Consider the following 26025-nt stretch of genomic DNA (forward strand, 5'->3'; position numbering starts at 1 on the left):
AAGATTGCCAAGACCCTGAAACTGAGATGCAGCACTGTGTTCAAGACCATACAGTGATTTAACAGGACTGGTTCCTCACAGAACAGGCCTCGCCATGGTCGATCAAGGAAGTTGAGTGCACGTTCTCAGCGTCATATCCAGAGGTTGTCTTTTGGAAAGAGACCTATGAGTGCTGCCAGCATTGCTGCAGAGGTTGAAGGAGTGGGTGGGGGGTCAGCTTGTCAGTGCTCAGACTATACACCGCACACTGCATCAAATTGGTGTGCATGGCTGTCATCCTTGAAGGAAGATTCTTCTAAAGATGATGCACAAGAAAGCCTTAAAACAGTTTGCTGAAAACAAGCAGACTAAGGACATGGATTACTTGAACCATGTCCTGTGGTCTGATGAGACCAAGATAAACGTATTTGGTTCAGATGGTGTCAAGCGTGTGTGGTGGCAACCAGGTGAGGAGTACATGCCTACAGTCAAGCATGTTGGTGGTAGTTTCATAGAGTGGGGCTGCATGAGTGCTGTAAGCACTGGGCATTTCATTGTTCATTGAGGGAACCATGAATGCCAACATGTACTGTGACATACTGAAGCAGAGCATGATCTCCTCCCTTCGGGAACTGGGCCGCAGGGCAGTATTCCAACATGATAACGACCGCAAACACACCACCAATACGACCACTGCCTTGCTAAAGAAGCTAAGGATAAAGGTGATGGACTGGCCAAGCATGTCTCCAGACCTAAACCTATTGAGCATCCGTGGGGCATCCTCAAATGGAAAGTGGAGGAGCGCAAGGTCTCTAACATCCACCAGCTCCATGATGTCGTCATAGAGAAGTGGAAGAGGACTGCAGTGGCAGCCTGTGAAGCTCTGATGAAACCCATGCCCAAGAGGGTTAAGGCAGTGCTGGAAAATAATGGTGGCCATACAAAATATTGACACTTTGGCCCCAATTTGGACATTTTCACTTAGGAGTGTACTCACTTTTGTTGCCAGTGGTTTAGACATTAATGGCTGTGTGTTGAGTTATTATGAGGGGACAGCAAATTTACACTGTATACAAGCTGTACACTCGCTACTTTACATCGTAGAAAAGTGTAATTTCTTTAATGTTGTCACATGAAAAGATATAATAAAATAATTACAAAAATGTACGGGGTGCACTTACTTTTGTGAAATACTGTATGTATATATATATATATATATATATATATATATATATATATATATATATATATATATATATATATATATATATATATATATATATATATATAGGTAAATTTAGCTTACCTCCTCTGTAAACAGTGGACCAGAGGTAGATTGCTTAGGGCTGCCCAGTCTTTCATAGGCTGCTGTTTTGCTACTCCCCCTGACTTCTAGAGCAGTGGTATTCAAACCCTGTCCTTAGGGTCCACTAACAGGCCAGGTTTGCAACATAACTGAAAGACACCACAGGTGATATCATTTGCTGCTTAGTGATTGCAGTATTCTTGTCTGCATCACCCCCCAAGGTAATACCTAAAACCTGGCCTGTTAGTGGGCCCGAGGACAGGGTTGATGACCACTGTTTTAGAGGCTTATAGAAGTATAGTAGGAGGAAAGGCAGAAAAAGCAGCCTATGAAACACTAGGCAGCCCTAAGCAATCAACCTCTGGTCCACTGTGTACAGAGGAGGTAAGCTAAATTTACCTATCAACCTGGTCTAAACTAAAAGGGTGCTACATATATATTTTTAGCATTCCAAGGAACTATATGAACAATATTACTCAGTCAATCCCTGGGAAGATAAGCTGAGAAGGTGGAGGGGAGCAAATAACTAGTCTAAGGCCAGGGCAGCAGGCTTCCTTGTTCATCGGTTCAGTCCTGCAGAAGGACACCCTTTTTCAGGGGGCCTATGAACAGACCCATTGTCCGTGGATCAAATAGGGAAGGAGGAAGCTCACTGGAGAGAGCCAAGAGGTATTTTATGGGAAAGAGTCCAACTGTTGGTGGTGTGAGTCTACAGCTCCCTCACTGGGAAGAGCCTATGGATATTGGCATGAGGCAGGATCCTGTGACTAAGTGAGTAATTAACTCTCATTCCCGAGGAGAAGTGACAGTGTGTAACTTTTAACATCCTGAGGGAGTACAAGTCATCAGAAGCATTAGGAAGGTGGGACATTCAGAATGCAACCAAAATTGCAGTAAGCATTGTGTAAAGTGTGAAAATGGAAAGCAAAAGGGTTAATGAGAATTTGTAAAGAATAGCCATGTGTAAGAATTTAAATCTTTGCTTAAAGCTGAAATAAATTATTAAACATGAATACAATCATGCATTGATTAAAAAAAACATTAAATTCAACTCATTTAAATGTCTGAATTTAAAATGTAATGTTAAAAAATTATTTGATTTTATGTTAGGTCCTTATTAGCCTCTGTACAGCAGTGCACAGAGTGGGAGAGGGTGAGGGCAGCATTTAGACCCCTTTCACACCACACCGCCGATAGCGTGGGTGGTAAAACGCTGCTATTTTTAGCGGCGTTTTACCGCCGGATTTGCGGCAGATTTGCGGCGCATTTCGGGCGCATTTCAGCCGCTAGCGGGCGCTTTTACCCCCGCTAGCGGCCGCGAAAGGGTTAAAACCGGCGGCAATACGCCGCAATAGCAATAGTATTACAGCGCTGCCCCATTGATTTCAATGGGGAGCAGCGATGGAGGAGCGGTAAACACACCGCTCCTTCACCGCTCCAAAGAAGCTACTGGCAGGATTTTTTTCTGACGTCCTACCAGCGCACCGCTGTAGTGTGAAAGCCCTCAGGCTTTCACACTACACACAATGGTGCAGCTTCTTTAGGGCGTTTTGCAGGCGCTATTTCTAACGCTATAGCGCCTGCAAAACGCCCTGGTGTGAAAGGGGTCTTAGGGTCAATGTTTTCATGTATATTGCAAGAAACATGAGGACTAGTGGAGAAAGCAAAGAGATGATCCAATCAGTCTGTTACAGCTCAGTCACTGGGTGAGGACTAGACATGTGCATTCGTTTTCGTCCGAAAGCATTTTCGTCCGAATTTCAGGTATTTTTGTTTTCGTTTTGACAAACGATAACGAAAGCGCAGAGTCCGAAAAACAAAAGATCCGACATAAATAAATGCTTTATTTTTGTTTTCGTTGTTACAACAGTTTGATATAGAATAGGAGATTCGATGTGACTCTGACAATAACAATCTGTGTCTATTGAATATGTGGTCAATTAGTGGTCTATTAGTCCAAGATTATATAGAGAAAAGATTGGACAGAGAGAAAAGATTCGACATAGAGAGAAAAGATTTGACAGAGAGAAAAGATTCTGGAATTGGGTGGGGGAAGTAAAATAAAAATAATGATAATGATGAATGTTATTGGCTGATTTTAACCAAAGAGGAGGAGCAGTAAAATAGCTAGAACTAAGTACACACATACAGCCAACTTACTTTCACTTACGATTGCTAGCAGAGAGAGACACACACACTGAATCATTTCAGAAGACAGTCAATCTTAGCTGGTCCGTTTAACCACTTCCCGACCAGCGCACGACGATGTACGTCGACAGAATAGCACGGGCAGGCATATTGGCGTACAGGTACGTCCAATATTCAATGCCGCCCTGCCATCGGGAGCGCGCCGCCGCCGGCGCGCTCCCGCGCTGGTCGGGACCCCGTGAGTCCGGTCGCGGGACCCGCGGACTCGATCGCCGCGTGCATCGAACATGGAGCGGCCGAATGGAGGAAATGCCATGTAAACAGCATTTCTCCATTCTGCCTAGCAACTAGTGACACTGATCTCTGCTCTATGTGATTGGAGCAGAGATCAGTGTTCACTAAATGAAAGCCCAACCCCCCCACAGTTAGTAACACACCCCTAGGAACACTTAACCCCTACACTGCCACCCCCTGGTTAACCCCTTCACTGCCAAGGTCATTTACACAGGAATCACTGCATTTATATAGCAGTGATTACTGTATAAATGACAATGGTCCCAAAAATGTGTCAAAAATGTCCGATGGGTCCCCCACAATGTCGCAGTCACAATAAAAATCGCTGATCGCCGCCATTACTAGTAAAAAAAAAAATTATAAAAAATTATTAATAAAAATGCTATAAAACTATCCCTATTTTGTAAACGCTATAACTTTTGCGCAGACCAATCAATAATCGCTTATTGCGATTTTTTTTACCAAAAATATGTAGAAGAATACGTATCGGCCTAAACTGAGGGAAAAAAATGTTTTTTTATATATTTTTGGGGGATATTTATTATAACAAAAAGTAAAAAAGAATGTGTTTTTTTCAAAATTGTCGCTCTATTTTTGTTTATAGAGCAAAAAATAAAAACCGCAGGGGTGATCAAATACCACCAAAAGAAAGCTCTATTTGTGGGAAAAAAAGGACGTCAATTTTGTTTGGGAGCCACGTCGCACGACCGCGCAATTGTCGGTTAAAGCGACGCAGTGCCGAATCGCAAAAAGTGGTCTGGTCTTTGACCAGCAAAATGGTCCGGTCTGCAAGTGGTTAAATTGTCACTTGTCAGAGAACTCAAATTATTATTAAGCATAAGCACAGCAGCAGAACAATAGTGAAGCAAGCTACAGTTCAACTTAGCTTTTTCCTAATACTCTGTTGCTATTGTGTTAATGTGAGAACCTTATAGGGATACTAGTGTTGCTGCTAGTTTTTGCTGTGTTGTGGGAGGGGGGGGGGGGGTTTATTATTATAGAATCTTGTTACCTGTCTGATCAGTGATCGCTATCACCAGTCCACCAGTTTCTGTTTGAACGAGTATATAATATATGTATAGAAACACTTGTAGATGGCCCAGGAATGTCCTCCAATGCCTCCATGTAGCTCTCACAATGAGTTGTCGCCATATTCGTTATTATCAGTCACTCACTATCTGACACCTGACACTGTGAGACTTAGACCATTCATTCAACATGAACGAGGGAGATTCGACAAAGCAACGAAAAACACACACGTTTATAATAATATTCGACGGAGCATCGAAACTGTACGACGCTTCAATCGTACATTTCCGGAGTCAAATGCTCCACCTATAGGCTATATAGAGATTAGCAGCTCCGTTGAATCTTCTTTATACATTCGACAGACACCATAAGCCTTCAAAGACAGATTTGACCGTAATTCATGTGGATTTTTGGACTAATGCAATTTTTGAACGGAAAACTAAATAAATAAAAACGAATTTCGGGAGTAACTAAATAAACGAAATTCCGAAACAAAATATTTCACTCTGCACATGTCTAGTGACGACTGGGTGGTGACCTTGCTTTGCTTCATAACTGTAGTAGAGAGTTGGGTCATCAACAAGTTGTGCTGCATGGCAGGGATGATTTAATCCCTAGGATGACTAGCAGACAAGCCAAATTAAAAACTTGCCTTTTTTTAACTAAAATGTACAGCTATATTATTTGCATTTCATTAGTACATTACTAATTCAGGTAATTAATTCAGCCTTTATTGAGTGGGTCAAAAGGGAGCTTGTTTCTTTTATCTTTTATCTGAACGAACAACATTACAATTTATACAAACAGACTGAACTCAATGGCCCCTGTTGATTTTTTTAACCTTGTTAATAAAGTTACAAGTTCCATCTCTCAAGTAGTTGGTGATCTGTTGTGTCAGACAATCATCACTGTTCTGGAGAGGTTTTGTTTAATTAATGAACTAAGCAATGACACTGCAGTGTACAAGACCTATGTCTACCACTAGCGAGCAAAGAGGTTGCTCTGATCTAACTATACAGATATTCCCAAACTGGAAAACAGACATATTTTCACGTTAAAGAAGCTTCAAAGAGTTATGATTTGCAACGTCTTAGGCCATTTCTGTGGAATTTTGTCTGTTTGTGTGACATATTATCTATTATTGGTCCACAATAAAAATAAAACAATAACTGTTTGCTCTAATCGTTCCCTCAACTAAAATTCTTTAATTTCCTACTTCACTAAGACTTTTTGTTCTCTTGAGGTATTTTTACTTGAATAGAGTAAATAAAAAGTATGCTATAGGTCAGTTAGAAAAAAAAAAGTGCTTTATTTCCAAAATCAAAAATTCAATCTAAACTACCAGGTTTATATCTTTAGAGTTCCTCAGGCAAAACTATTTGATTTCAAAACAACACATTATTTTCTAAGGGAAATGCAGTACAAAGTTCAACGGAAAAAACACATCTGACAGAACAAAAAGCTATTTCTTTTTTAATGTTCGAGAATTAATGCACTATTCAAATTGGTATATACCTTTTACAACATTATTCCTTTGCTATAGCTAAAAGGGTCATCCTGACAGTGTCACTGATGACTAACAATTTATTTACTACTTATATTGATTTTATATTTTGTGATTTAAATAGACTATCTATATCTTTAGCTAGCTATTTATTACAATTCTATATCTATATATCGCTGATGACTAAATGTATTCACTGCTTTTAGTGATTTTGTATTACTGTGATGTAAATTGAATATTGATATCTTTCCTTATTTATTACAGATTTAGAGTAATTAAATCTGAGCTTTTTAATTGTTGGAACTCATATTTTTCTGGTTACTTATGTTGCCTTCACATTATTATCTCACCCTGTCAGTAAATGAAAAACCCTAAACAGGGCTTTCTGAAAAAGGGGTGAATATATACTTTTCTTGCTGCCTGTGCCATCAGAAATCTCAGCAGAAGTCTGCTTGGAAACTATTCCAGAAGCATCAATCTTCTTGGTCCCTAGGTTGTTGTCAGTAGTTCCTCTGACCAACCTGAATTGCCAATGGGGCACTGAAGTGATGTTGAGAAGGCTTATAACCTATGTCAGACTTGTATTGCTGTATTTGATTCAAGTTATTTGGGCATCCAACTATCCTGGTGACTATTGTCACTGTGGCAGGTGATATCCAAAATTGATAGTTTTCACCAGAACAAGAATCAAAGGGAAATCTCCCGATGGGGACATCTATTTCCATCTTTAGAGAGTTTGTTTTTCCTAACTTCCTTGTTGCTTCTTTTGGACAAGAAATTAGGCAAACTATCCCTAATGGGACATAGACGACTGTAAACAAATGCATGGGAATGTACCCATTCCTTGTTGTCCAAAAAATGTCTTTTGATAAACTATAAAGCTATAAAGCAAAACTTTATGCAAATAATTATTCTTTGTTTTGGATAGGATGGAAAATGACCGTTGAATTTGTCCCAGTTTGGAAGGACTCCTGATTTTCTTTTGCAATGACAGTGGTCACTGGGACAAGAGGTGAGAAGAAATCTCTCCAGCAAGGCCATACATAGCTCAATCCTTGCTCAGGTTTTCCCTGCTGTATGTGTTCCAGTTGTGGAGGTTCTCCTTATATCATGCCAGTGACAGTAGTCACCAGTACTGGAAATGAGGGCAAATAAAATAAATGAAGACACCAATGGCAATGAAAACTTTAAAGAGGTTCAACCTTTTCTCTACAAAGTCTAAAACTAAAATACTACATTTTGAAGTTACACTTTCATTTGCATTTAGTTGCTCTCCAAGCAAAGATTTAAATACACCTATAGAATGCATATAAAAGGAGATATTCCACCTGCCATAGTATTTGCATTTCTGTTTATCTAATTGTGAGATTAACACAGCCCTGGCACACAGCACAGTCATGGTGATGCCACCACTTACAGTTGTGGATTTTCTGGTGTCCTCACCTTTGAATGACTAGTGAAAGAGCAGCAGCAGACTGATGAGGCTACCTCTCTTCTCGTTCTGTTCGTCCCTCCTCAAGTTCTTTGTCAATAAATTGTATTTACAAGACTTTTCCCCCCTCTCTCAATCTGACTGGTGCTGAACAGAGGATTAGAAGAGGCTAATACCATACCAAACTAATTACACTAGTCACATAAAATACATTAAATTATGTATTAATATGTGTGTAGGCAGGTCAAGTTTCCCAATTGGGAAGGTTAGGGTTAATTGTGTTTCTCAATCCTTTCTTGGCTTTCCTAGATCTGACCCACTGGCTCTGTGCATTATAAAACAGACAATGGTCCATACACTAGAGACTCAAATCTCGAAGCTTAGGGACTCACACACTCTCAAGAAGTTTTTCGGTATCGCTGCTGGACTATGTCCTGTTAGGCTGCTGAATATGCTAAGTCTGAGATAACAAGTGATGCTCATCTGCCCTCAGCACTCTTCTACTGTTGGAAGGAGCTGCTGAGACTTGCAGTCCTCCTAGAAAATGCCAATCTTGGATACTCCAATTATGAACTCTTTTCTGTGTAGGTATGCTGGAGCAGCCCCAAGACTGAGTTTGTGACTAGGAATGTTAGGAAAAGACTGCACTTTATGTTGAACTATTGTGTTAACTTATTCTTTAGTAAAGCTTTCAAAACTTTGCCTTGGCCTGCTCTGAAGTTTCTCAAGGGTTGTAATGCAAGAAACTGACACATATAGTCTATAGCTCATGTCACTTATTCGCAATGTGGTATGAAGATAACAGTACAAGAGTTTATACAGTGTAAAGTACAAGCAAGTGGTTACTAAGGGTAATGAAGGGCTCTCCAGCAGCCCGTCCTAAACGTGAACAAGTGGCAGGTGGGATAGCTTCTAGCAGGATGAGTTGTTTCTCCCATAACAAGAGGCAGATCAGCACCTCAGAAGTTTCCAGCTTATACACAGGTACAAAAGAGGAAGAGTTAAGCAAGTGCATGCATTGAGTTAGCGATAGGTGCACAGCGGGCTCCATATCGTTACTGGGAAAGAGGTAGCGGTGATACACTGGACAGGTGGAAAGGGCAAGGGCTCAGTGTGTCCTTCCTAACTGCACAAGTGACCATAGTAATGTGTATTACATTGAGAGAGAGTTTATTAGCATTCAGTCGTCTGTTCAAATAAAGGTACATCATGTGTAAGGCAGTGACCCTACTCAAAGTGCCTAGTGTAGCCCAAAATAACCCACCCTGGGGCAGGCCTCTCCTGTGACCCTTACTTGGCACTCAATGAGAAGGGAAGGAATGGAGGATGAAGCTACCACCTTGTGGCATATCATCCTGCCCTCCTAACATTTGTATTTTATATGTACTTACAGTTTAGCTTTAAGTTTGAAAGAAAGAACTGATGGGTTGTGACAGATTATGTCCTGATGCTCCCCATGGTTTGATCATGGTTGCAGTGTGATGCAATCATAATGCTTTTTGTGATTAAACTGTAGGACACTATAATTCAAATTCCTTTAAAGTATATCTAAAGCCAGAATTTTAGTTTTTCAATCTGGATAGAGTAGGGGAAAGTTAAAACTGCAGTTAGTTGTTAGTTTTCCTTTTTTGCCATTTTTTGCCATTTCCCTTCAATTACTGTCCTGTAGACTCACCAGGAAGTAAGAGGATATTTTTTAATCCAAAATTCCAGTTACAGCATTGGAAGATTTGCCTTTATTCCATTAATGGTGGCAACTGAAAATATTGAATTTACCTTAAATTGTATTCCCAGCGAAACACTGGTGATCAGGGCAGTTAGAGTGAGGACAGAGGCATAGACAGCATGGAAACTTGACAGTGGTTCGAACCCACTCAATTCAAATCTTAAAAATATATCCTTTAGTCTTATTTCAAATGTATCATTTTAGTATACACAGATTTGCATGGACAAAGCAATGAACACCAGATTAAAAGAATCTCTATGACTAATGAGGGGAATAGCAGCTTCGGCCATATCCAGCCTTTTCTTCATGATAATGCATCATATAAATAAACATATTCAGTACAGTAATGCAAACAGTATGAGCAGCCTTTTTAATTAGTATCAGATCAGTCAACAATAAAAGCTGAATTCTGAGCTCTATATATATATACAGTATAAACAACACATTCTGACATTATAATCTACAATTTATAAGTATTGAACAATGAAATGCAAATTTTCCAAAATGTCTACATACATTTGTTTGATATTTAGTTGACCAAAGGTATATTTGGTTGATGTTGGCTTGCCACACTACAAAGGAAGCTTAACCACTTTCAGACCGGACCATTTTGCTGGTAAATGACCAGAGGTCTTTTTACACTTTGGCACTGCGCTGCTTTAACTGGTAATTGCGCGGTCATGCAATGTTGTACCCAAACAAAATTTGCGTCCTTTTCTTCCCACAAATAGAGCTTTCTTTTGATGGTATTTGATTGCCTCTGCGATTTTTATTTTTTGCGATATAAACGTAAAAAGACCGCAAATTTTGAAAAAAAATGATATTTTCTACTTTTTGTTATTAGAAAAATCCAATAAACTCAATTTTAGTCATACATTTAGGCCAAAATGTATTCAGCCACATGTCTTTGGTAAAAAAAAAGTCAATAATTGTATATTTATTGGTTTGCGCAAAAGTTGTCACATCTACAAACTAAGGTACGTTTTCTGCAATTTACGCAGCTTTTAGTTTACGACTGCCTATCTCATTTCTTGAGGTGCTAAAATGGCAGGGCAGTACAAAACCCCCCCAAATGACCCCATTTTGGAAAGTAGACCCCCTAAGGAAATTGATAAGAGGCATGTTGAGCCCATTGAATATTTTATTTTTTTGCCTCAAGCGATTGAATAATGACAAAAAAAAAAATTTTTTTTTTTTTTACACAAAGTTGTCACTAAATGATATATTGCTCACACATGCTATGGGCGTATGTGAAATAACACCCCAAAATAAATTCTGCTGCTTCTCCTGAGTACGGGGATACCACATATGTGGGACTTTTTGGGAGCCTAGCCGCGTACGGGGCCCCGAAAACCAAGCACCGCCTTCAGGCTTTCTAAGGGCGTAAATTTTTGAGTTCACTTCTCACTACCTATTACAGTTTTGAAGGCCATAAAATGCCAAGATGGCACAAAACCCCCACAAATGACCCCATTTTAGAAAGTAGACACCCCAAGCTATTTGCTGAGAGGCATGTTGAGTTCATGGAATATTTTATATTTTGCCACAAGTTGCGGGAAAATTACAAACTTTTTTTTTTTTTTTTTTTTTTCACAAAGTTGTCACTAAATGATATATTGCTCACACATGCCATGGGCATATGTGAAATGACACCCCAAAATAAATTCTGCTGCTTCTCCTGAGTACGGGGATACCACATATGTGGGACTTTTTGGGAGCCTAGCCGCGTACGGGGCCCCGAAAACCAAGCACCGCCTTCAGGCTTTCTAAGGGCGTACATTTTTGAGTTCACTTCTCACTACCTATTACAGTTTTGAAGGCCATAAAATGCCAAGATGGCACAAAACCCCCACAAATGACCCCATTTTAGAAAGTAGACACCCCAAGCTATTTGCTGAGAGGCATGTTGAGTCCATGGAATATTTTATATTTTGCCACAAGTTGCGGGAAAATTACAAACTTTTTTTTTTTTTTTTTTTTTTCACAAAGTTGTCACTAAATGATATATTGCTCACGCATGCCATGGGCATATGTGAAATGACACCCCAAAATAAATTCTGCTGCTTCTCCTGAGTACGGGGATACCACATATGTGGGACTTTTTGGGAGCCTAGCCGCGTACGGGGCCCCGAAAACCAAGCACCGCCTTCAGGCTTTCTAAGGGCGTTACAGTTTTGAAGGCCATAAAATGCCAAGATGGCACAAACCCCCCCCAAATGACCCCATTTTGGAAAGTAGACACCCCTAAATTTAGGGGTACACTAGTGAGACTAGGTAATAAATGGCGGGTGCCCTGAAACTATAAAAAAATAACTAACCAACCAGCGTCACCTGTAACAGTTATATGGTGATCACTGGTGAAAGGGTTAACTAGGGGGCAATCAGGGGGCTTTATGCGGTAGTATATGGGGGTCCCTGGCGCTATAAAAAGCTGCGGCGAACCTAAATACCTACCTGCCTAACTAGCGTCACCTGTGACACTAATACAGCGATCAGAAAAACGATCGCTTATTAGGCTGGGTTCACACTGGAGCGATGCGGGAACGCCACGAATGCGCGGCGGGTTCCCGCATCGCATGCCTCCCGGCGGCAGTTCACACTGCCCTATGCGAACTGCTGGGAGTGTCAGTGAAATGTTACTGACACCCCCAGATCAGTTCGCATATCGCAGTGCGATCTGCAAACTCGGATCGCATGGTGTGAACACCCATGCGATCCGATTCTGCTGCGGGCCAAAAAAAGGGTCCCGTGCGAATTTGCGGCGGGTGCGGCGGGTGTGGCGGGTGCGGCGAATGGCTGAACTCGAATCGCACAGAGATCGGATGTGATTTGCACTGCAGTGCGGTGCGAATCACATCCGTTCTCATAAACCGCTGCAATGTGAACCCAGCCTTAGTGACACTGGCGACGGGGGGTGATCACGGGGTTAAACCTTTATTGGGGGGGTTAGGGGGGTACCTTAGAACTAAAGGGGGCTAACCCTAACTGCCCTAACAGTTATTAGTCACAAATGACACCCGCCGGGTGATCAGGGGGTTAAACCTTTATTAGGTAATAAATGGCGGGTGCCCTGAAACTATAAAAAATAACTAACCAACCAGCGTCACCTGTAACAGTTATATGGTGATCACTGGTGAAAGGGTTAACTAGGGGGCAATCAGGGGGCTTTATGCGGTAGTATATGGGGGTCCCCGGCGCTATAAAAAGCTGCGGCGAACCTAAATACCTACCTGCCTAACTAGCGTCACCTGTGACACTAATACGGCGATCAGAAAAATGATCGCTTATTAGGCTGGGTTCACACTGGAGCGATGCGGGAACGCCACGAATCCGCGGCGGGTTCCCGCATCGCATGCCTCCCGGCGGCAGTTCACACTGCCCTATGCGAACTGCTGGGAGTGTCAGTGAAATGTTACTGACACCCCCAGATCAGTTCGCATATCGCAGTGCGATCTGCAAACTCGGATCGCATGGTGTGAACACCCATGCGATCCGATTCTGCTGCGAGCCAAAAAAAGGGTCCCGTGCGAATTTGCGGTGGGTGCGGCGGGTGTGGCGGGTGCGGCGGGTGCGGCGAATGGCTGAACTCGAATCGCACAGAGATCGGATGTGATTTGCACTGCAGTGCGGTGCGAATCACATTCGTTCTCATAAACCGCTGCAATGTGAACCCAGCCTTAGTGACACTGGCGACGGGGGGTGATCACGGGGTTAAACCTTTATTGGGGGGGTTAGGGGGGTACATTAGAACTAAAGGGGGCTAACTCTAACTGCCCTAACAGTTATTACAGTCACAAATGACACCAATGCAAAAAAAAAAAAAAAAATGACATTGGTGTCACTGTGACTGGGGGGCAGGGGTAATTGGGGGGGTGATCGGGGGGTAAAGGGGGGGTGTGAGTGTGCCTGGCATGTTCTACTGTGTGTGTAGAGTGTTGGTGCAACTCACCGATCCGCTCTCCTCCGTGTCGGAACGAAAAATACCGACACGGAGGAGAGAATACATCACTTCCTCTCCTGTGTTTACATTACAGGAGAGGAAGTGATGTCACGGGGGATTCCTATTCGTCGGGAGCGATCGCGAGGGGGTGGCCATGAACGAATGGCCGTCCCCTCGTCCGGGATCGCTCCCGCACGAATACCGACCGCCGCAGGCACCGGGCGGGGGCCCGATCGGGCCCCCGACCCGCGGGAGGCAAGGGACGTACATGTACGCCAATATGCCTGCCCGTGCCATGCTATCGACGTACATCGTCGTGCGGCGGTCGGCAACTGGTTAATTTACCAGGACCCTGCTAAAGTCATACAGTGCCCAGTAAAAGTTTGTGTGCATCTGTCCTTAACTGCATCCTTCAGCATAGTTTATCTGTCAGCAAATGCCCATATGCATTTGTCACTGTTCATACATCTTTCTGCATGTGCATTTTTGTTCTAAGCCAAATCCAGGGTGTGTCCTATGAATGAATGACTTGTATAGCGCTACCTATACGAACTGAATCGCCTCAGGGTGCTTTTCTTGCCACCGGTGTCCATCTGCAGCTATTTATGCGGTCCTTTAACCTGTAGAGTCCCGACACACTTGCCGCTGACTGCGATGGGCGCTCGGCTTTAGAGCTCCTTACCACACTGGGTCCCCACAGCGGCTCACAGCCACATAGCCAGCTGACTTCAACCCCAAAAGGGGCCACACATACCGAACAGTTTCCAGGCTATGTCCCGCAGGAGGAACAAGACACCAGGCCCCTGCCATCTGACTGAATTCTTCATGCAGTCAGTGGGTAAGCACAGCCAGCTGGCGCCTGGGAGAGCGGCTGCTCTCCTCCCCCACCTCACACACAGGCACAAGATGTCCAGCCGGTACTGGATACAGAAAACCTGGCTGCCATGTAGGAATAACTCTATACCAGGACCTCTCTGCTGCAACATCTAAGATGAGGAAAGAATTTACCCCCATTACTGCGGTACTGTAAAACCACAACATTGTCTACCACTGGGGTTTCCCCAGCAAATTGCTGGTCACATACCAGAACGAAGAGGTCACCATTACATCCCTGAAAGATTGCTACAAAATGCTGCACAATTGGGGCCTGGCACCCCCACCAACTGCAAGACCTCCAAGTAACAACTCAACCCACAAAACCTGATAAATTATTGGCCTCTTGCCTTACAAAGTACCTGGATACCGATTCCGCTGCCTTACACTCGCTGTCTAGTTTTCCACGGCTAATCTGACCTGAGCCCCGGATAGTGGACTATTATGTTATATTTTGCTTAACTGTTTGATTCATTATCTTTCAGTTATCAAACACCGCTGGCACAAAGTGTGCTATGTTCTGTGTGGTCACTATCTCAATCACACAGAACGGTAAACGCTCCACCATGTTACGTATGAATACCTTCATTTTATCCCAACCCAAGTGCCAGGAAAAGATCAAGCAGGAACTATTTTTGAACTACTGAATTATTTTGTTCATAATGTGAACTCTGTATCGAACGATGTACTGCTATGGAACACACACAAAGCCTTCATGAGAGGACTTCTCCTCAAGCTTGGGGCCCATGAAAAATGTATGCGAGCTGAGAAATATAACAACTTTCTTTATCAGATATGACAACTTGAAAAATCAAAAAAAACCTCCCCTAACGATGTAGATACTGCATGTTTACACAGCCTTAGAGAAGAACTCTGCACCTTCTTTTTATGCCTCGTTTGACTACCACATTAAATGACTAAACGTTAATTGGTGCGTGTTGGGAAATAGACCAGGTGCTCTCCTAGCCAAACAAGTGAAAAGGAAAGCAGCCGTCTCTAAGATTCCATACATGCACACGGCGCAAGGACATAGGGTTAGCAACCCAAAAGACATTGCAAACTGCTTCAGGGACTTATACTCATCCCTGTATAACTTAAACACCTCCACAGCAGTTCCTAATCCTGAGCCCACTCAAATCTCCAGTTTTCCTACCTACCCTAACCCCTGACCAACTAGTGGACCTTAATGCTCTAATATCTGAAACTGAAATTATAAAAAACTATTTGCTCCTTACCCCTACACAAAGCTCCAATCTAGATGGCTACTGGAATGAATACTTCAAAACCTATGCAGATATTCTATCCATCTATGAAATTCTTTTAAAATAATTAAATAATTTTTATCGTATTATGCAGACAGGAAACATCCCAAAAGAATCCTTAGAGGCCCTTATTGTTACCATCCCAAAACCTAGTAAACCTCACAATGACCCAGCCAATAAATTCAACAATCAAAATATGGAGCTCAATACTTCAGCAATCAAATGGACTCTCAAAAGAAGCTGTGGAGACTTTTCCCCCAACATCGCTAGAAATCCTATGCTTTGACCTGTCCATAGCGCCGGAGCCACCACAATTGGGGATATCCTACACAATAAAATTTCTGTCCCTTCCACGATCTCCATAAAAAAATATATCATCCCTGACAAGGACTTCTTCAAGTATCTAAGAGTGCGGTATGCCCTGGCCGCTATCACCTGGTCGGACCATTCCCTCACCACAGACATCATCCAAAGATATGAGAAACCTGCAATCCATGTTAAAGGATCCTCACATTTCTACAAGGCACTTGACTTCACACAGAATCCCAAGAAACTATTTTCAATGGAGAAATGGGAACAAACCCTAAATTTCTCGAAAGACCTAACATCCTGGCACCAAGCTTCTTGCTTCACCCTGAAAGTTTCCAGATGCCTCTCACACTGGTACTACACACCTAAAAGATTAGCCTGGTTCTTGCCCCTACATCCACCTGGCTGCTGGAGGGAATGTGGAGGCACCGGATCTACAGTACATATCTGGTGGTCCTGTCCCTCGCTCCTTCCCTTTTGGCAATCTATGCAAACCCTTTTCTACAATCTCACAGAAATTTCCACGAAGATCACACCTGACCTAGCATTACTTGGAGTGGGACTAGAGGCTTGAGACTCCTTATACCAAGCTGTCCTCACACACATCCTAATTGCGGCCAGGCTCTCTATAGCCAGAAACTGGAACAGCAACTCTTTGCCCTCTATTCAGGTGGTACACCAAGTTCTCACCCAAAATCTCCAAAGCAAGCCTAAACCTAACCAAATTCCAAAAGAACTGGGCCCCCTGGTTAATCTACTCCAACCTGGACATGACCTGACATCTGATGACACTAGCCTCTTTGCTAACTCACATCCTCCTCCGCTCAACTTACCTGCTGGTTAAAGCTACATACTACCCAATTAAAACTCTTCCCATGTCCCCTCCCCCCAATAGGATTGATACCCCGGACTGTCGATATATAACTCCTGGAGAATATTATGAAAAGACTGTACATGCTTTGTTTTTTCTGTTATGCACCCGCTGTACTACATCAGCATTGTCTTAAAACTTCTGTACTGTGCATGTAAAATATGTAATACCCAATAAAACTTTAAGTAAAAAAAAAAGCCAAACCCCAGATCAAAGAATTGTATCTAAAACAAATCTATTAGATGGCTTTGGTAATGGAAGAACACATTTTTGAAAAATTGGCTTCCCACATAGCCTTTGTATGCTAAGACTCTGTCCTTAAAAACATGGCTGTATAGTAAAACAACTTTGTGTAATAAATAAACAGACTGAATTATTAAAACAGTGCATAGAGCACAATGATGTAACCAACTAAATTCAGTTTTATTGTGGTGCAATCATTGATTGTCATAGGTTACCACATTTTGTATTATTTTGTGAGCCTAATAGAGTTCACATGAATCATTCATGTAAAATAAAGATATGGCAATATAATCCTGATGTTGAAAACAACAAATCACAGCTGATTCTAAAATTCCATTTTAATCAGTTTTAATTTTTTATATAAACCTTCTACAATCTAAGCTGATTAACGCTAGAAAAGGATCCATATACCTGATAAATATGTAAATATAGTTTGCGCAGAAACATTTACTGAATTCTTCTCTTTTAGTGGCTTGCATTCATTCACATTTACCACATGGGGGAAGCAAAAACTTAATAAGCTATAAACAATGACAAATTTCCTGTATTTTTCTTCTTTTATAGCTACGACTTTGATGGAATTTAGTATTACCTGGTTCAGACGCTGCCAGTATTCTGGTCCCTTCTCCATGTCTCTTAAGCTTGGCGGAATGTACCAAAAGCATATATTTGCATACTCTGGCTGTAAAAGAAAAACAAACATGTTAAACTGTAAAATGTATAGAAAAATAGTAATTATCATTTCTCTCTGCTCAGAAAATATAACAGCAGAACATAAATATAAAGCTGTAAAGTTTGCCTAAACTAAAAAAAAAAAAAAAGCAAAAATGTAATTTATTGCATCGCACTAGACCTTAAATGTGTTGGCTGCATTTGTTTTATTTTATTTTTTTCCCTCAAACTAAGTACATGTTCTGCAGGAAAATACCTGTTGATACAAATCAAAACCAAGATGTCCTTGTAACTTTTGGTGCTCTGAACCTAAATCCTTTTTTTGTGGACTAAAAAAACACCTGCTATAGATAAGTGGAGGGGGGGGGGGGATTTTTTTTGTCCTAATACACTTCCTATCCTATGGTGACTATGTTACACCTCCACAGATACAGTACAGTAAGTGAGTGTTGCCATCCAAGAACAAGAAGCATGCTACTGGCTAGATCAACAGGTAATAAATTACACTTAAAAATAAAATCATGAAAGAAGAAACAAAATAATAATACAGCGATGCCATCTAAGGATTGGTAAGCTGCAATACATTACATTTTTTCTACATCATCTTGGGTTTAGATAATCTTTTATTAAACTGGAAAAAAAAGTAAATAAAAAAAATGAATACTATTGGAATTGCTGACTTGCTTTTAGAAGATACAGTCCCTGGGTCTGAACTACATGCTCATTCATTCAGCAGCTGTTGAAGTCTGAACTTCTCTACTGCATGTTTGTTTTGAGCCAGAGACTCACTTACAGTAGGTAGTGATGCATGATTAGGATAAAGACCCATAGACCAACATAATTCTACAATAATATCTCATGAGAGTGACATATTATAGCATTTAATATTAACATTTGGCTGGAGTATGCTAAATAAATATACAGAAAAGTGAATGCATTCGCCCTAATGCTTGGTAAGAGTTTGGGGCGGAGTTAGATAACTGATTCTTCATCTAGACAGATGAAGCCAATAAAATAATATATTTTTCTCTAAGAACTGGACCACTTAATACAGATGCATATCCCAGTAGCTCTTCTAAAACAGCACAACGTTTTGGACAACGGGAATTTTGGTGCCTTTGGTGGTAGCCTATAGTGAGGATTTATGTGTGACTTATGCCCAGGGCTGGACTGGGACAAAAATTTGGCCCTGGACTTCATCATGGCCGGCCCACTTTAATTTTGAGTGTCTCCATCAACACTTCCCCTTACATCAGAGTGTCCTCCCTCTCCTCCCCCCTCCCACGTTTACTCACAGTTTTAAAGACAGCTTCTCGTTCTTCTCTCCAGTCATGTGATAGTGACAAGTGATAAGGGGAGAGAGGATGGAACGTCTGCCAGCTGTCTATCTGCCTCTGCAGGCTGGAGGGAGCAGAAAGCCTAATGCTCTCTCCAGGAAGTGACGGCAGCTGCTCCTCCTAACAGGTGTGAAATCACAATCACTTACTGTCAGAGAGAAGTGGCTCCAGGACTGCACCTTACTGGCCCACTGAGCCATCGGCCCACCGAGAAACCCCCTGTAGTCCCAATGGCCAGTACATGCCTGCTTATGCCGCATACACACGACCGGACTTTTCGACAGACTAGGTCAAACGGTCTTCCCGACTGACTTTCGGCGGAGGTCCAACAGACTTTCTTAACAAAACGGACTTGGGCACACACGACCGGACTAAGTCCGTTCAAAAGTCCATTTGTTGTGAACGTGAGAACGTAAACGGGACTAAACAAGGAAGTTCAATAGCCAGTAGCCAATAGCTGCCCTTGTATTGTATTAAGTCCATCGGACTAGCACAAAGACGAACAGTTTTCACAATTTTTAGCCTGTCTGACTTGAGTCCGTCGGATACCAGCCCACATGTTTGGTGTAACCAGGAGCAGGTCATGCGTTTTCTTTCCTAATTTGAAAAACAATGCAAAAGTATAAAATCTAACCTGTTCTGTTTGGTTTTGTAGCATGGTGCTTTAAAGAGACCCTTTCACCATCTTAAAAAATGATAGTTAAGGGAGGAAGTATTTTACATGCTTAAACAAATTAATGCGATATGATTTCTGTGTCACTACTACTAAACTATAGTGCTAGTGTGCTTCTGAAATGTAAAATGCCCATGGCTGCAAACAACTGTTATGTGTTCCCACACCAAAGGTATACCAATAGTATATGTAAAGTAAAAGATGTTGTGCTGAAAAATAATAAAGCATTATGTGTATATCTACTGTATACCTTAAATACTTTGTGTTTCAAAGTGTAAACCATTATTTATAGAAATCCCCTTAATTCCAATGCCTATAGTAAATGTCTATCACCAAAAACAACGTGTAATATTTCGTACTCTCTGAAGGCCAGTCAAGTTCCTCCACCTCAAACTCACTCATCAATGTCTTTATTGACCTTGCTTTGTGCATCGGTCCAAATTATTTGGTGCAGGGGGATTATGGTGTGGGATTGTTTTTCAGGGGTTGGGCTTGGTCCCCTATTTCCAGTGAAGGGAACACTGAAGGCATCAGCATACCAAGACATTTTGGACAATTTCATGCTCCCAACTTTGTGGGAACAGTTTGGGGATGGCCCCTTCCTGTTCCAACATGACTATGCACCAGTGAACAAATAAGGTCCATAAAGACATGGATGAACCAGTTTGAGGTGGAGGAACTTGACTGGCCGGCACAGAATTCTGACCTCAACCCTATATAACATCTTTGGGATGAATTAGTGCAAAGACTGTGATCCAGGCCTTCTCGTCCACATCAGTGCCTGACTTCACAAACGATCTTCTAACATAATGGTCAAACGTTCCTATAGGCACGCTTCTAAAAGCTTGTGGACATCCTTCCCAGAAGAGTTGAAGCTGTTATAGCTGCAAAGAATGGGCCAACCCAATATTGAACCATAACTAAAAAAACACTACAGCACTAACACTGTGCCCATCCTATAGTGATAAAATAACATATACCAGGTAAAAAAAGAAGTATTGAAAGATACTTATTCCCGGAGGTATAGGAATAAACATGTAAATTAGTAGAACATGGCTGACACTGTGGTGCTGGCAAGGCTGCTTTCATTTGTGGGCTGGAAATCCACAATCTGTAAAATAGGAAGGGAAGGGAAAAAATAGCCAAACCGGCATAGTGTAGCACAATTTATTAAGTAAAATACCATATAAGACAAATAGAACTCACAAGTGGGTGAGGGGGAGAGAGAGGATGACAGTCCGCAGTGGATTGTAATGAACTGGGAGGTGTGTGGTGGTCCTTGGTGGAGAAGAAAGCTGGCTGTGGTGGGAAGCAGAATGAGCCTGGAGTTTGTGCAAGGGACCGGTGTCAGACTACTCTGTGTGGCTGTGATAGTATATCCAGAAATATCCAAAACCCGCTCCAAGTGGCGCACACAGCAGTTGGACGGACAGCTCCTCTCACTACTCCAGCTGGACACATCATCTTTGGGTGGACATCTGATTTCTGGATATACCATCATGGCCACACAGGGCCGCTGGTCTCCCTGCATGTTCAGGCTCATCTTGCTCCCTACCACAGCCAACTTTCATCTCCACCAAGGACAATCAAACAGCTCCCAGCTCATTACAATCCATTGCGGACTGTCATCCTCTCTCTCTCCATCATCCACTTGTGAGTATTTTTGCTTAATAAATTGTGCTACATTATGCCGGTTTGGCACTTTCTTCTCTTCCAACTCAACATTGAACCCTATAGACTAAGACTGGGATTCCATTAAAGTTTATATGCGTGTAAAGGCAGGCATCCCAATACTTTTGGTAATATAGTGTATGTTTAAAAAATTTAATTTCAATAGTCAAACTTTGACCAGTTGTCATGAATGCTGATGCATTTCGATTTTGGGAACATTTTCCTCGTTTGATTTACAGCATATGCATGTTTCTTTACACCCTGAACCTATGGTGCATTATTGTTTCTAAATTCACACCTGTTTAGTAAACTGCAGGTTACAATTTCCCCCTGGTTGATCATTTGGGTGATTACCTATTCAGCTAAAATACTATACTATAGTGTTATTTGGGTGACATCACACCCAAGATGATTTAGTGTCATTCATTTATTTTGAGGGGCCCTTTTGGGATTTATAAAACCTGAAACTAGCAATGGAGAGGTCTGTGCCAAACTTAAATTTGGGATTTCATTTATGACATGACCTAGTTCAGAAAAGGGAATGTGGTTCATATTGCTCATATTAACCTGCCATGTACTAGTTTTGAACACTGTAGTTTAGTCAGATTATTAAAACATTGTATAATAATTGGGTTCTAAAGCATACGCCTCACTATGCTCTTTGATTTTGTAATAAATTATTAGTGTTTTATTTCAAGTATTTCATTTTGAGATCAAATCACTTAAATTGACATTAGTAGAATGACTTAATTAAAAGATAAAAGAGAAAAAACATTACACACCTCCCAGAGAAGTTCAAACCCGTCTCTTTTCTTGATTTCATTTGCTAGATATCTGCAAAATAAAGGAAAATGACAGCTTATATGTGATGGCCAGGGGTATGGAACATTATCCTTTCCATTTTTTACGGACATCAGGTGAATATTAAGAAGAACGTGGAACCCTAAGGCGTGTATGTAACTTTACTTCTAATTGTTACATGAACATAATGAGATAGGAAAGAATATGCATAGAATATAAAATGCCATAGAACGAGGAAATATGAAGAAATTCTACACTTACAAAGACACCAGAAATTAGAAGTGAATGCAATTTTCACATAATACTTCATAAATGTTTCAATAAAATAAAAACATAAGCTACTGTACATTCTGCAATTGGAGCTGATGCAAACTCAGACTTATTAAAGAGTGACCTTTGTCTAATTAAAAGCAAGGTTTTGAAATGAAATAAGAAACCAACCAGGATCTCTTCTACTTATTTTCCTAGCTATGCTGATATGCAAAGCCAGTACCAGACACTATTAGATACTGTAAGGCAGGCCATAGATTGCTTAAAGGCAGCGCTATTGTGTTCTACCAGTGCAGAGCCTTTCTTGCTGGAAGAACATATTTATTAGTGTTGCAAGCCATGCTAGGAATTAATTGCTTGGGAAAATCCAGACAGGCTGACTGTACTCAACTCGATCTCTGCTCAACCGTCTGAATTTCGATCCATGCATATCCGGCTTAAGTCAACCTCCAGGAAAACAGCTAAATACTGCATGCAGATACCAGTTACCAAGGTGTATAGAAGCCTCCACCTAACAGCTGACAGTCAACTTGTCAGATTTACAGTGGATGGAAATGTGTGTAAAAACCACTAAAGCCACCAATGTACTACATACAGTGGTAACAGTAAACTGGCTAACGTGTAACTCCACAATTGTTGATTAACAAACCATCCCCTATTGGTGATGTATGTATATTTCAAGGGTTTCAATAAACTTTGTAGGAGGGTCCTACCTTTTTCCTTACTGTAGAAATAGCTGTTTGTCTTATGATGTGCTTTCCACAATAATTCCTACAAGGGAGGGTTTGCCTTCGTTATATTCACCTGGTACACTCACAGTGTTCTGATGAGGAAATCTGCAACAAGCGCTAGGGGGATGTCTCAACAAAATTTAGATTTCTTCTGTAGGGGGGTGCCTAAAACTTTACTTGAAGCTTTGTGGAGACTCTTGATGAAATTGGTCAGCCAATCTCAGAAGCAATTACTTTTCTGGGGGCATGAATGATGTACAGAGCGCCCTTAGGCTGTCATTGTATTTTTATGACAGTTTTAGGAAGTTAGAGAAGCTGAAGATTTAAATACAAAATGTGAATTTTAATAGCATTAAATTGTAAACTGGCTTGTGGATCATTTTTATATACTATTTGAATATTTTTAACAAAAGTGGAGTTAAGGATATAGGTCAAGGACTTGTTTTGAACTCCAAAAGATCAATAAACAACAGCCAATATGCTAACAAATGCTTACCTCTTGGGATGTGTAAAAACTACAGTCTCTGGGGAGTACATAAAATGGAAAAAGATCCAGTGGATGCCAGTTCTGTTTTGCAAAAATGCTTTGGTAATGAGAGAGGTCAGAGACATAAGACCAAACTTGTTTTAGCTGATAAAAAGTCCACTTTAGTTTACCACTAGTCTTTACAACAATGATGTGTAGCAGGTCATTTATAAATGTGTAACACATTGAATCTGAAGAGAATGGGCTTTGACAGCAGATGTCTATGCCGGTTAGGTACAAAAAATGTGCGCACAGTGAGTAAAACCATCTAAAGACTGGTCTAATGAATCTAGACGTATCTCTGGCCAGGATTTAGTGTAAAAAATGTGGTTGTGTAGGCAACAAGTGTGGAGGAACTGGGTAATGTTATCATAGGCACAAGTTTATTTTTATTGGGTAAGGGGGCTTGTGCAGAGAAATTTATATTTTTTTCTGCATGGTGCAGTAGAAGCAGATTGTGTATCTAGGAAGTTACTGACTGGTTCCTACTGAATTTTCTTTTACTTCTTAAAAGCTCACCTACAAACAACTGCATGCAGCTAATGTAACACCATCATATGTGAATAGAAGCCGTTAAAGAAGAAGTATAGCCAAAGCTTGTTTGGCTGTACTTCTCCTGTGGATCACTAGAGTGCAGTTTGACCAATTCTCAGCAGGCAACAGGATGAAGCACTCTGTCGGCTGACATCACAGAGCTGGTCCGGGGTGGCCATTCCTTCAGAGCAAATGCGCTGATGACGTCATCAGCTGCATATGCAGTAATTGTCTCCTAAACGGTGCACGTTTAGGAGATATATACAGTACCTATAGGTAAGCTTTATTATAGGCTTACCTAAAGGTACAAACAATCGATGGAAGTTTACTTCCACTTTAATACAGCATCAACCCTGCTTAGTACACTTACATGCACATTTTTAAGGACCTCATCAGGAGGTTGTTCCAAACATCTAGGAAAACTAATCACAGTTTTTCTGTGGATTTAAATTGCCACAGTTGCTTCTGCCTCTTCATGTAATTGTAGATAGACAGACTTAGTGATATTGAGATTGTGGCTCTGTAAGTGTTATACCTTCTCTTCCAGGACTCCTTATTCTTATCTTTGCTAAAGATAGTTCTTTATCACTCTGTTTGGGGTCATTATCCTGCTGCAGCATTGAAGAAACCATTAATTCTGACCGAATCCCCAACTCCATACAGAAATTCCACCTGAAACTTGCAAGGAACCTCCATTATGCGTCACTGTTTTCAAATTTGAACCCATCAGTCCAATACACCTTATGCCCCTTTTCTGCACACTAGTGTTAAGTGTCAAGTCTTTTATAAAGACCACTTCTGACCAGAATCCTTTGGATTGTACATGGGTAGACCAGGATTCCTTTGGTTTCTGTTAGGTTTGAACTGATGGTGTCACTGAACATGGTCTGATTGTAAAGGGAAGTCAGCAGGATACTGTATGCCTTTCATCTGCTGCAATACGTTTTCTTGGTCAACCACTGCATTTTTAGCCCCCAATGTAACATTGTTTGTGTTTTATTCTGCAGAAGAGCTAGGACAGCACACACACATATCTTCCCTGAAATGTCTGCCTGGGAGAGTCATTTTTGATGTTGTAGGACCATGTTGTGTGCTATTGTGTTGTTGCTGTGTTAAGTCTGGCCATTGTACAAGATTTTTTTACATTAAATCCTAATCCTACCCCCTCCTCTTGCACTTTTGGACACTTTTTTTGGAGGGAGGGGAGCAGGTACCTAGTTTTTCTAGTTACCTCCTCCCACTTCTGCTCAGATCGCCTAGAAGATCAGATCAGAAGTTCAGCCCCATCTTGCTTTGCCTGCAGCAATCTGGGACATTTCACAGGTCCCAGAAGGCAGCAGGACCATTTACTAAGTGCAGCAAGGTTCGCACATGCGTTGTGAGAAGCTGGCTGTGAAGCCGCAAGGGATCACAGCCAGCTTCCCAAAGTAAACATGCAGCCACTGAGGACCTGAAGACTGGTGCAGAATTGGCCTTAGTGAGGATGGTGCTGGGTCCTTTCACAGGTAAGTGTCCTTTTATTAAAAGTCAGCAACTACAGTATTTGTAGTTGTTGACTTCAAAGTTTTGGGGGGCACTGGAGATCCTCTCTAAAATGTCTTCATTGATCGTAACTTGTTAATAGAATATGGCTTTTCCTCACCCAGTTTCATTCTTCCTAAACAACTGATTATGTTTGATTTAGCAGTTGTATTTTAACCTATACAGTAGGTTATCTTATTGATCATTAACACCTTTTTGATATAATTGTCCAATCATACACTGGACATGTGCCTAAAACTTCTTCAAAGAAGTGTGCATGCGTGTATGTGTGTGATTAGACTTGTGTACATGTGACTACTCCATTCCTGTCAAATGGGAAGTGGCAGTCCAGGTGGCCAGAATCTGAGATTTG

The 26025-nt window shown here is 41.4% G+C and overlaps 1 protein-coding gene across 2 annotated transcripts in view; it reads right to left on the reverse strand.

Annotated features, from left to right (window-relative positions):
• The window catches only part of GADL1 (glutamate decarboxylase like 1), a 386628-nt gene that overhangs the window by 72960 nt on the left and 287643 nt on the right, over nt 1-26025 (reverse strand). For both annotated transcript variants that reach the window (XM_077491458.1, XM_077491459.1), the window contains 2 exons: nt 22052-22103; nt 17509-17598 (listed from right to left, as the gene is read on the reverse strand). In XM_077491458.1, coding sequence (XP_077347584.1) covers nt 17509-17598; nt 22052-22103 — 142 coding nt within the window. The remainder of the gene's footprint in view (nt 1-17508; nt 17599-22051; nt 22104-26025) is intronic.

This window comes from Lithobates pipiens, unplaced genomic scaffold (assembly GCF_037356315.1).
Source record: "Lithobates pipiens isolate NorthernLeopardFrog02 unplaced genomic scaffold, aLitPip1_a1.2 Scaffold_19, whole genome shotgun sequence".
NCBI lineage: Eukaryota > Metazoa > Chordata > Amphibia > Anura > Ranidae > Lithobates > Lithobates pipiens.